Below are 12,659 nucleotides of genomic sequence, written 5' to 3' on the forward strand. Positions count from 1 at the left end.
AGTCTAATTTTTTTATTTATTAATTATTTCTAAATACTGACTTCAATATTGTATTTATATTTAAAGATTTGATATTCAATTTTTTATCAAATTAATTTAAAAATTAAAATATTTAAATTAAGACTTAGATATTAAAACCTTATTCAAGTCAATAGTTTTTTTTTAGAAATGTCTAAATGTTATAATCAGTCATAACCAATTATTATAAATATTTTTTAGGTATGGAGAATAAAAATTACACGGACTAATGAATTAATCTTAACAAAATCAACTTCTATATTTTTTTATCTAATATTTAGAATTATTCATAAGTCGTAACCTTTCTTAAATAAGAGGATAATACGTTTCATCGCATTCAAACTTATGGCCTCCTACATTAACAACAATACTGATATTAACCGAACTAAAATTCAATCAACAAAAATAATTTGTATTTATATGTTACCGTAAACCCAATTGATTAAAAATGTAATTTGAATATCCAAAAATAGGATTTTAACTTTAATAATAAATATAAACTAAGTGGGTATAATTAATATAGAATGACGCCGATTTAACATGATACGATGCAAATGCCAAAAGAAAAAAAGAAAACTAAAAAAATTAAAGAAAAAAAAGAAATGAAGGGCTGAGATTAATTCCTGGGTTTCTGGCTCTTCTTTATCTGCCCAATCTCCACTTCCTCGTCACTTCTACCTTCTCCCTTTCTTAACACTCTTCAAGCTTTTCATTACAGACTCTTTCAAGAATTTCCTGAAAGAAAAGAAGAGAAAGAAGAAGAAGATGTTGCTGGGGAAGAGGCCAAGGCCACCTATGAAAAGAACCACAAGCATGACAGAGATCACTTTTGATCTAAACACCACCACCACCACCAACGCCGAACCTCCACCCTCTGATCCACATAACCCTTTTAACAACTACCCCAAACAGGCTTCCCCTTTCGGTGGCGCAGCACCTTCTGTAGCTGTTGCTGGCGGTGGTGTTGGACTTGAAGGGTTGGATCAACGGTTGTTGGCGACGGTGTCACCTAGAGTTCATAGAAGGCATTCAGCTGATTTTATGGAAACACCTCATTTCTTAAGGTCTTGCGGTCTTTGTAGACGTCGCCTTGTTCCTGGCCGTGACATCTACATGTATAGGTATATCTATATATTTCATTTTTAAGGTATATTTAATCGGGAGATTTTAATTTTAAAAAAGAAGGAATCTCAAATCTCTAAATCATGTGGCAAACAATTCACATTCCAAAAAGTGTTTCTTAGGCTAATTACTTTCTTAAAGATTTTGATAACTTTGGGGTCAATTTGGCTTGATTTCTTCTTCTTTTTTACCCTTGAATCTATTTTGTTACTGCATGCATCCTGTTCTATATATCTCTTCACCCCTTGGAAATCCCTTTCCGGAAACTTATATAAATTATGAGGAATTTTCAGCTTGCCATATTAACACCTTTTTTACCATGTATAGTAATTACCATTTGAGTCCCATAAGTTTGTTGGGAAATCCAGATAAAATTAATTTCCTTTCTTATTAATTGTTACAGTATTACCAATTAGTCTCCTTTCGTATTAGTTCATTGATTAAGTTATTTATTTGTTGTAGGGGTGATACAGCATTTTGCAGCTTAGAGTGCAGGCAACAGCAGATGAACCAAGATGAAAAAAAGGATAAATGTTCAATAGCATCCAAGAAACAAGCCGCCGCCTCTCCTGCCGCCAGATCCAGTGTCTCCACCAAAGGAGAGACGGTTGCCGCCGTATAGATATCAATCCCCGTGGCCCAAAAAGGTTGTTTTTACTAAGCTCAAAAAGGGGCATGTACTAGAAGGAATTAAGATTATGTAAGGGAAGTGCATGTTTAACTTTGTAATGCTAATGAACAAGTTTTGGACAAGTTATTTCATGTGAATCAAGGGGGGGGGGGGAATGGTTTATACAAAAAATAAGATTTAAAATCTGTACTTATTCCTAATTTCCTTATCTTTTGATCCCATTAATGTATTTTTGGCACTAGTCTTAGAGAATGATATTTCCTTGTGATCCTATATAGTATTGTTTCTGGGTTTCAAGAGGGACTTCATACTTTTTTTAATATAATTTTTATTTAGGGTTTGATTCATGATCGGTTAAAACAATTGTTTGCAACTGGAAAACATAATTCAATAATATAGGTACCAAGAATTGATCCTACAAAGAAAATGTTATATTTGAAGATAGTTTATAATTTTGAGCTACCTATATACCTTCCAAACATCTTGTTTGGTTTCTTCCATGTCTGTCAAGAGGTGAAGTCATGAAATTTTTTGGGTAGGAGGAAGCATAATTGAGTTATAAATTTTCATGAGAATCAAAACGGAATTTTACCATTATATTGCTTATAGCTTTACATCTAGGACTTAACCAAAATTTTATTATTCTTGGGAGGTCAAGATATAAATTTATCCTATATTTTATAACTTTCAATGAGACTAAAACATAAATTTTCAATTTTAGGGGGGCAGGACCCCTGCCAACCCATTTGCCACCGCATCGTATATGTTTTACGGTCTATATTTAGAATTTATCGTTACTCATTCCAATAATGTTGTCTTCAAGGTTTAAACATACATTTTCTCATTGGAAGTGCAATGTACCTTACCACTACACTCAACACTTGTTGGCAAACTTCCCAAACTTTTAAATTGGAGGACGCAATTACTTAAAAACATATTCAAACTAATGACCTTTTAATTGTGCAACAATAACCGAAGATATGAATTTTTTTGATGATTTCAAATTTTCACTAGTGATTAGTTGATAAAAGTTCACATTGAATAATTCCAACATTGTCCCATGAGAATCACATTTAGGATTCTTTTTTATTACTACAATATTAGAGACAGAAAGAAGAAGATGACAAAATTTTGAACTCATATGATCATATAAATATTAGACGAAAATTTTAAAAAATACTTTAAGTAAATCTTAACAATATTCGAGACTTTTAAATCTTAAATCATTATATAAAACGGGACAAAACTTGAGAGGAAAAACATTAAAATTAAAATTTTTTGACATTCATTAAATAGAATAATTATATCTCAACTTTGTTTAAATGAAATTTGTAGCTTGAGTATAAAAGAAATTAAATTAATTCATATCATTTAAAAAGGCTAAAAAGGATTAATAAGTTAATGTGACGTGAAGCATTGATAAGTTGTGATGAAAGGAAATGTGGGAATCTGTGGCCTAGTCAGCTTTGCATGGTATGGGTCCCAAATTGCACGATACAAAGAGAAAATAAAAAAGGAAATAATTAAGCAATGAAAGTCGAAACATAATAATAATAATAATAATAAGAGGAGGAAGAGGAGGAGATAGATTCATTTTGGGAGTACTGGACGTGGGGTGGTTCTGAATTATGATTGATTGGGAGGAAGTGAATGTGGGGCAAGCTTTTCTTTTTTCTTTTTTTATTTAATGGGAGGATGGGGTCACGTGGCCCAAACAGGTGGCTCCACATGGCTTCCTGATTTTTGTCTTTTAACTCTCGCCATGTGATTTGGACGACATTTACTCCCATGGATTTCTCTTCTCTATTGTCTTTTTTTTAAAAGAAAAAGAAAAACCCAAGGAATTAAAATGGAAAATGAAATATGAATCAAAGAATGATGATGGGTGAAAATCTGAAAATGATGCCCAAGTTTATAGTATGTGGCTCTCAAATGAAGTTCCCATTGGCACCAATCCATGATGGACCCCCCCTCTCTCTATATATATTTATTTTAATACATAATAAATATTATGAGAAATATTCGGTATATTAACTTTACATGCAGAGGTAAAGTGATAACAAAATATTTTGTAGAGTATAATAAAATATTAAAAATATAATACATGATAATTTTTTAAATTTACTTGTGAATTAAAAAAATATATATAACTGATATACCATTTATTAACCTAAAGATTAATATGCTTGAGAAATTTTTTTATTTTATTAATGTTAAATAAGATAATAATCTTATATATATTCACCTTTTTCTTCGACTAAAGGGCATTTTGTTATTAGTCCATGTATTATATATAAATTTTAAATTTAATCTCTATTTTAGTTTAGTTAGTTTTAGTTTTTGTACTTTTAGAATTTTAAAATTTCAACTCTGACAAAATGGTAGCTTTTAAATTCATTAAGGTAAGTTCTATCATTTTTAAATTTTGATATGGGAAACATATTATCGTATTTGTAATGCTATGTCAGCTTGCTATTTTAACATATTACTCACAATTAATAGATTTAATAAATCTGCAACTTTACATATAATGCATGCCTAATAGCAGAATTTAACCAAACAAATTTAACTGTTATCAGTTGGTTAAGACTAAAATTGATCAATTTAAAGTATATGTACAAAATTCACAACTTATGCAAAGTATAGAGGACTTCTACCACTATTTCTATATGAAATTTGTAATGATTGAATTAGACATATACCATTCGGCTCAAATAGTTTGGTTGGAATTCTTTTCAATAAATAATTTGTTTATCTTTTTTCAAAGATTCTACATGCTCCTATCTAGGGGCATTTTTAAATTTAAACTCTAAGTCAAATGGTTGTATTATAAATTTATGTGTTTATTGGAATAGCTAGACGTAGAGATTTATGGTACATAGGGACAAAGTTATAGAAAATTGAAATATAAAGTTGTAATGTTGAAATATATTTTTACCATTAACTTATAATTTATAAATGTTTAGAAATTAAATTGAAAATTTGACATTTGGCACCGCATGTACATAAGTTGAGAAGCATGATTGTAGATACAACAAAATATTATTGTTAAACTAAACTATATAAACTTACATATTAAAATGTAGAAGCAGCAGGTGAGAGAAAGATATGGCTAAATTCCATTCGAAGGGTCAATGGTTGGATCAAATTGGCCAATTGAGGAACATAATTAAAGCTAAAGAATATAATATCTAATGCTTTCTACCGAATATACATAATAATAATTACATAATAATAATTATACTTTTTTCTTTCTTTCTCTTTACTCTAGTAATCATTAAACCACTTGGCACCCCCAACATTTTCAATCTCATTCATACACATGCAAACCTCCTATATTTGTTTTTATTTTAAACCTACATCTTAAAATATAATTTCAAATACCAAGTGTTGCGGATGTTAATGATGAGCATTTTCGATTTATATGTATATATATAAAAAAAATTGGTAGTTCAATATGTAAGATTCGAAAATTAACAAAATGGATTTGAAAAATATAATAGTTATACAATTTAATACTTTTATCATTAGATCAAGATGTTATTAATAATTTATGCTTATTTAAAATATATATAAAACTATTTATAACATTGTCTTAATAATAGTTTTATATACCATATGTTTTAAGTATAAGAATAGAATCATATGAATCCTCACCAACAACTTGAAGGAGCAAATGGTTAAAATTCTATGTTGGCACCTCAAGGTTTAAGATTTGATTTTAGTTATTTTATCTCCTTCTGTCAATTTGTAAGTTTATTATGATACCGAAATTACTTTGCATTTAATCGAGTATTCCGTTATATGTATTACAATGCAAATTTTCTTCTTTTGAATGAATTCACTTTTAGATTTTGTTCCAGGTTCTATCTCAATGTTTGTTTTCTTGACCAAATATATACAACTAGAAACAAACTAAACAACAAAGTTTCAAATAATACTTATACTGACATGTCTAGATTTTATTTCCACCGCAAGATCCCTGAAAAACTTTAGTGGCATGCTTTTTGTCAAAGAATTCATTGTCATTGGCGTCTTATTTATGTGTTGAATTAACACTTTCATCAACTTAAAATGCTTCCTAATTGCTAAGTATTTAATCTAGATGTGTTTAGATCGACTTCCACTTTTATTATTCTTAGCAAAGAATACAGTTACCACATTACCGCAATATATTCATATATGGGCCTAGGGATTGACTGAACAACTCCAAGACTTGCAACGAAGCTTCTCAACCAATTATCCTATGAAGCAACTTTAGAAAATGATACAAACTCAACTTCCACCAACATTTGTTAGCACTTGTTAAAGATATGACTGCTTCCATAAACATAAAATATATTCAAATGTTAGATTTTTGAGAATCAATATAATCAATACAATTTGAATCTGTATATTCAATATCTTATAGAATGTTAGATATCCAATTGTAAGCATGTAACTTTTTTTCATTGAAGATATCATTACTTCAGTTGCAACTTCTCAATTATTTAACCCAAGATTGCTTTGATAGCTTTTCAACGTTCCCACCACTTAAGCAATGTTAGGTCTGAACCAAGTTTGAATATACACCAGGCTTCCAACAATTATGGCATATTTTTTATTTGTTATTTTTCAATTTTGAGCTCTTAACATTGGTTGAAGGACCTATAAAAAGATCTGTATAATATATATTATTTAGATAATAAAGTTAGGGAAGTGATCCATCAAGATCTCTTGCTCTTCTATTTAATTATTTTTACACTTAATTAACCATAATCACTTAAATTATGGTTATTTAAAATACATATAAAACTCTTTATTTAATTATAAAAATAAAGACCAGTGACCAGTGAGATAGGGCAATAAGAATCAATTAAGTAGCTTCTGAGTATAAATACTCCCCAGGTACACTACTCTTTCATCATCTTCACCGTCTTTCACTCTTTCATGTGAACTTCTATCATTGTTTCATCAGTACCATTACTCCTGTGCTGATCCAACACTCACTTAGCTCACTCTCGTTTTGTAACTCAACCTCAAGCCCAGACTATTCAATCCAGAAATACGCCATTGTTGAGAACATTATTTATGTTGAAAAGCATTGTTTGTTGATAACTTTTTTTTTATTTTTTGGTATAATGATGACTTTTATTAATAAGGAAGGAGGTTCACATATTTAAAGATTGAAATCAACAAAAAAGTTTTATCCTTAATTCATGAATGGTTGAGATCTTAACATCAGTAAACAAAACAGTGGAGTAAAACATGTCTTGAAATTAATAATTAATGCACCAGTTGGGCAAGTGGATGCCTCTAATTAAATCAAAATGTTAATTGCCGGCATCAATCCACTTAAATTAAAAATAATAATAAAGCATTAACGTTATTGTTAGTGTAAATTATAAATTTGAGTGTGATGAATTAGTATAAATTATGAGTTCAAGTGTATTTATTTTAGTATTTAAAGGTTAAAAAAGGATTATGAGTAGTTAATTATAATATTTTTATAATTTAATTTGAATTTGAACCAATTTAAAATGTGAAAATTTTTGTTCAAACCCGACCTTAGTTGGGTCGGGTCTACGGACTGAGAATACTGCCTGACTTTGGACTAATGAATAAGATGTTTGACAATCTCAATAGTTTATATTTTTAATTCGATTTCTAAAAGAAATTCTAATTTTGTCCCTGCAATTATATATTACGATTTTATGGCTGTATAAAGGAAGAAATATTACTTATATGTTTTTGGGGTTTGCTTCAATGATAATTTATGTTGGTTAATTTGTTTGCAGTTACAAAATTCCAAGTGGCTAATAAATTGGAACCTAACCCCTATGCCAATATTCTTCGTACTTTGTCGGCTAACAAGCAACTATGCCTCTTCCTAGTCTCGTACTCTTTGAAAACGAGGATCTAAAATTTTATTTGTAATTACCAATTCTTCTGCCATGCATGCCTAATTCATTATTTTATACATCTTACTCAATAATTAATTACTTATTACAGAATTCCTTTTAAAAAATTGTTCATTTGAGTGTTGGTAGGTATCCCTGATTTTAAAATTAGCAAGCATGATGATTTTTTTTAAGAAGAAATGTAAGTTTAAAAAGGAAAAATCATAAACTTCAAACATAAATGATAAAACGGATATAAAAAAAATATTTTATAAATATTTTATTATTTTTTTAATCATACATATACTTAAAAATACAATCTTAATTGTAATTATAAATAATATAGATTCGAATAACTCTGGTTAAAACTAACTATTACAAAAACACAATTGGATTGGTAATTGAAAAAAATATCTACAGTTAAATCAGAATAAATCTAGACATAATTCACAGAATTAACCATTACAATACACTATTAAATTGATAATCAAAATAATATTTGTATATTAATCAAAATAATTGTGGATATAATTTACACACAATAGATTTAAATTGAAACTCGTTAATAATAACCTTATAAAACGAGACTCAAAATACCTCAATTTTATGGGTACATTAACTCAAAACACAGTGTAGATTTCTAAAATCTAGCACTCATCGAAGCCCATAAATATGTGCAAAATTTTGTTAACCAAGTATAATGAAATTGATATGATTCATGGACATATATAATAAATTTATTGTTTTAGTCGCCAATAATGATAAGAGGGACCAATGGGGGGGCTCAAAAACCGAAACCCATATTTATTTCATTTTCACCTAATCACAATAAATACTAAAACTATGCAAGGTTGATTTGTCAATATCGATTGGTTTTTTCCCCTTTCCTTTTGCCTTGTTATTTTGGGTTCCTACAAGAGAAGACCCACCATTTTTGGACGGCAACTCCTCTAATTGACCTTTCCCATTTTTAAAAGAGTTAATTTTCACCGACTCCCCACTTCACAGAACCAAGCTCTCACTCCATGTAATTCATATTTCATGACTTTCAAAAGTTGCTCACCGTTTTGCACCTTTGTTAATTATGTCCTTAATGTTAAAATGTGGTCCATTCATGGCGAAAACAAATATTTTAACTCTACTTTTTGAAATCTAATATATATATATGATGGGTTTTTTTAAAACAATTTGGAAGTTAATGTTGTAATTTGAATATATAATAATTGTAAAGAATGAGGGACAAAAACATTATATTTTATAAGTATTAGAATTCGGATTCAATTCCAAATAACCCATTTCTTATCCACAAATCTAATAATGATGGTAAGGAGTGACTACAATTTCTATTGTAGGTTTCTGAAGAATAAATTCTTTACTAGTAGGTTTAGGTTTCAAGTGCCTTTCATCATTTTCTTTTTCATCTAACAGGCTCTTCTCTCAATGCCAAGGCCCAATAATTGGCCCCTACACCTACAAATTTTAATGCCCACTTACCAAACCTAATTGATATCTCGAAATATCAATAATAAATTCATCCAAATTTTGATTAAATTAAATGGATTTAAATTTAAATATTAAAATATTAGTATATATTTTTTGGGTATGAGATTTTTTTTACATTTTCTATTTATATTAGGTTTCAATTAAATTTAGAGTTAATTTAGATTGATATTTTAAATAGTGGATAAAATCTTTTTTATATATATATATTATCTACAAGACTCAAACTCGAGAATTTATTAAAATAATAAATTTTTAGCGCTTGACTCAACATATTTAATAATATTAAAGATATTTTGTCAGTTGGAGGCAATTGGACATGGTCCCTCTAACCTTGAGGTCAACAAGTTCCCAAGAATCATAATTACAGTTAATAGTTTATACACACTACTTTCTTTTAAAGAAGAGATTTCAAACTAAAAAGTCTTTCATAATAAATCAGTAACACTTTACTATAGAATTGAGGATGTAAGGAAAACCTTAATGGTTACAACGAGGTGGGTGAAGCAACTTGAGGAGTTAGGTAATGGGTTGAAAAGTTGCCTTTGTTTACTAGTATACTTAGAAAAAAAATTGGGTAATTAATGTCAGGGTAAATTATATCCGAGGTCATTAAATTATTAGTAAGTTTATGTTTTGATCACTCAACTTTAATAAGTTATAAAATGGTCGTTTAACTATCTAAAAGTTTTCATTTAACTCATCGGGCTGTTAAAATTACTGTTATATGGCTTTCTCTGATCGCATCGATTGCACCAATCAAAAGCACTCGTTCATTTTATCTTCTATATTTTTTTATGAATCTCTAACATTGATCGTCAGATCAACTTGGATCTAAGGTATGTTATTTTACTCGTCGATGAGTACTGATCCATTGTACTGGTTGTTGAATTATCGCTTGGAACTCATTAGTCAAACTTCTAAAAAAAATTTAACAGTCTAATGACTTAAATAAAAACTTTCAAATAGTTCAGTATCTTAAATAAAAACATTCAAATAATTTAATGACTATTTTATAATTTTTAAAACTAAATAATTAAAACGTAAATTTATTAATAATTTAGTCACATTTAATATAGTTTACCGTTAATGTTAAGAACCAAAGGTTTAATAAAAGGGTCGCTAGAAATGAACAGAGAAAGACAAATTGGTGATGATTGATTTCTAATAACAACCAAAAAAGGGCCCCCAACCTATAGACAGAGGAGTCCATAAATTTGATGGTAGCGCCCATGTCGTATGTATATAGGGCTGTCCAAGGCCATACTTTGCCAGAACAGTCGATGTCCCCATATGTCCAAGTCACTGCAGATGAGCCGAGGCACCGGTCCAAAATGAGCCACACCCCACCTTGTGACGTTGAGAAATGTCCATTCCTATACATTAGATTGTGGCATTGCCCATTGAGGTTGAAAAAACATTAGAGAAATAATTTAATAGTTTATTTTTAAATAATAGTGTAAGCACTAAATTTTTGTCCGACTAGAATTCGTGTTTAAGTTCCAAAATTTCAAAAAAAATAAAATAAAAAAATAAAAAAATTTCAAAAAAAATTACATCTTAGACCCCTAAACTTTCCTTAAATTACATTTTAACCCTAAATTTTATAAAAATTACATTTAGCCCTAGAAGTTTTGCTGCATTTGTGATTTGGTCCTTCAGACAGATTACGTGATTTGGAGCACCCACTACCTGCAAATGGCATAAAAAACAAGCAAAATGGTAGAAATGAAAGGGGGAACACACACACACACAAAAAAAAAAGAGAGGATTCTCCCATTTGAAAAAAAAAGAGCAAAAAATTCCAGCAAAAAAAAAATTCCAGCAAAAAAAAATCCAAAAAAAAAACACTAGCAATCAAGAGAAAAAACGCAGAAAAGTGGATCTTCGATTTCATTTTATTTGTTTTCATTTCGTTTTAACTTCTTCTTAGTTTCCTTTCAAATTTACTGCAAATCAATAAACAAAAAGGAGGTTTTGTTTTCAAATACAAAAAAAGGGGTTGTATTACACAAATTATTAATAAAAAAAGAGAATAAAAAAGGTTGTTTTCATATTTTCTTTCCTTGGTTTTTTTTTCTTTCTTTAGATTTTTTTATTTTATTTTCTGTGTTAAATCTTTTAAAAAAATAAAAATAAAAAACAAAAGAGGGGCTGAAAATTTACCTATTCTTCGCGTACTTGCCCCCATCGGAGATTCCCCGATTCAAAAGGGCCACGAAACCCCTCAGGTTTCTCGTTTAGGCCATGGAAAAGAAGAGGGGGACGAGTACTCGGAGGGCGAAATAGGAGCTTTCTCACTTGAACTTGGTGAGAGAGAGGTTTGTTTTAGAGAAATGAAAATGAAAAGGGGGAAGGAAAGAGTTTTCGATTTTTTTTTCTCTTGAAAAAGGGACCAGCAGAATAGAAAAGTAGAAAACTTTTTTAAAATCATTTGAAAAGGTACCGTGAGTGTAGTGGGGGGTTATGAATTCTCCCTAAAAGGGATATTTGTGCGTTTAGTCCTTTCCATTCAATCGGCTCCACTCCATTCAATCGGCTCCCATTTCCAATTTTCTTTTGTTTTTTTTAATTCTAACCCTCAGATTTCATTTGGTTTTTTATTAGGTCCCTGATTAACTTTCCAGTATTTATAATTTTGTACCCCAAATTTTAACTCGTTTTCAACCATGTCCTAAATCTATTTAATCCATTTATTAACTTTTAAAAAAAATAATATTTCACCTATGTGTTATTTAAAATATTTTATATGTTATTTACTTTACATCTATTCCAACTTATTTTAATGTATTGTTTGTTTAAATTCTTATTATTTATTTTAACTTGCTTTATGCATATATTTTATATTGGTCTATTTTATATATATTATTTATTCCTTACCTACTATATATATGTGTACATATATTCTATTTTTAAATTGTTTTGTACATTGTTGATTAAATTTCTTTTCTCATTATTTATTTTAAATTCATTTATTAATTATTTTGAAATTTGTTTTACGTTTTAGTCATTTTAGTTTGCGTTATAATATTTTTAATTCACTTGTCTTTGATTATTAATGATTAGTATTCAAGTTACATATGTTATGTGATTATTGCTGTCGAAACCATTATCAGATCGAGTTTTGGAAAATAGGAATCGATTTTAAAAAACGAAAACGGGAGTCGCCACCAATCTTTTTGGGTGTGATTGGATCACCTTTAAAACATTTTGTTTTAAAATCATTAGTTTTGGTCCACGAAATAAAAGAACGGGTTCGGGAGTCGGTTACGCACGAGGAAGGATTAGCACCCTCGTAACGCCCAAAAATTGGTACCTAATTGATTATCAAATGTCTTTAATGTCGAAAGAAAAAAAAAATTTAAGATGTAGTCCTCTTTAAAATATTTTAACTTTGAAAATTGGGATTCACTAGCTTCAAAGTATTGACATTAAGTTATCCCTTTTTTGAAATTCCTATCTCGAAACAGCAAAACGCTATATCCAATAAGTTAGGACATATTGCTTTG

At 29.2% G+C, this 12,659-nt stretch overlaps 1 protein-coding gene and 1 long non-coding RNA gene across 3 annotated transcripts; one reads left to right on the forward strand and one right to left on the reverse strand.

Moving 5' to 3' along the window:
- The first annotated feature begins 549 nt into the window (after nucleotides 1–549).
- On the forward strand, nucleotides 550–2,026 carry LOC121230357 (FCS-Like Zinc finger 6). The gene is made up of 2 exons (XM_041114968.1): nucleotides 550–1,139; nucleotides 1,603–2,026. The coding sequence occupies exons 1-2, from the start codon at nucleotides 784–786 to the stop codon at nucleotides 1,760–1,762; spliced, it is 516 nt and encodes a 171-aa protein (XP_040970902.1). The 5' UTR covers nucleotides 550–783; the 3' UTR covers nucleotides 1,763–2,026.
- An 8,253-nt stretch (nucleotides 2,027–10,279) lies between these two features.
- Nucleotides 10,280–11,554, reverse strand: LOC121230358 (uncharacterized). Of its 2 annotated transcripts, XR_005928290.1 has the most exons (3): nucleotides 11,317–11,554; nucleotides 10,768–10,842; nucleotides 10,280–10,526 (listed from the first exon to the last, which is right to left on the reverse strand). It is a non-coding gene; the product is annotated as an uncharacterized lncRNA (long non-coding RNA). The 2 variants fall into 2 exon arrangements; XR_005928289.1 differs by having other exon boundaries at nucleotides 10,280–10,842.
- Between the last annotated feature and the right edge of the window lie 1,105 nt (nucleotides 11,555–12,659).

The sequence above is a fragment of the Gossypium hirsutum genome, chromosome A06, assembly GCF_007990345.1.
Source record: "Gossypium hirsutum isolate 1008001.06 chromosome A06, Gossypium_hirsutum_v2.1, whole genome shotgun sequence".
Classification (NCBI taxonomy): domain Eukaryota; kingdom Viridiplantae; phylum Streptophyta; class Magnoliopsida; order Malvales; family Malvaceae; genus Gossypium; species Gossypium hirsutum.

Coding starts and splice junctions, on each gene's coding strand:
- LOC121230357 (XM_041114968.1), top strand. CDS start 784: ATGTTGCTGGGGAAGAGGCCAAGGCCACCTATGAAAAGAACCACAAGC. Junction 1,140..1,602: donor CGTGACATCTACATGTATAG/GTATATCTATAT, acceptor TATTTGTTGTAG/GGGTGATACAGCATTTTGCA.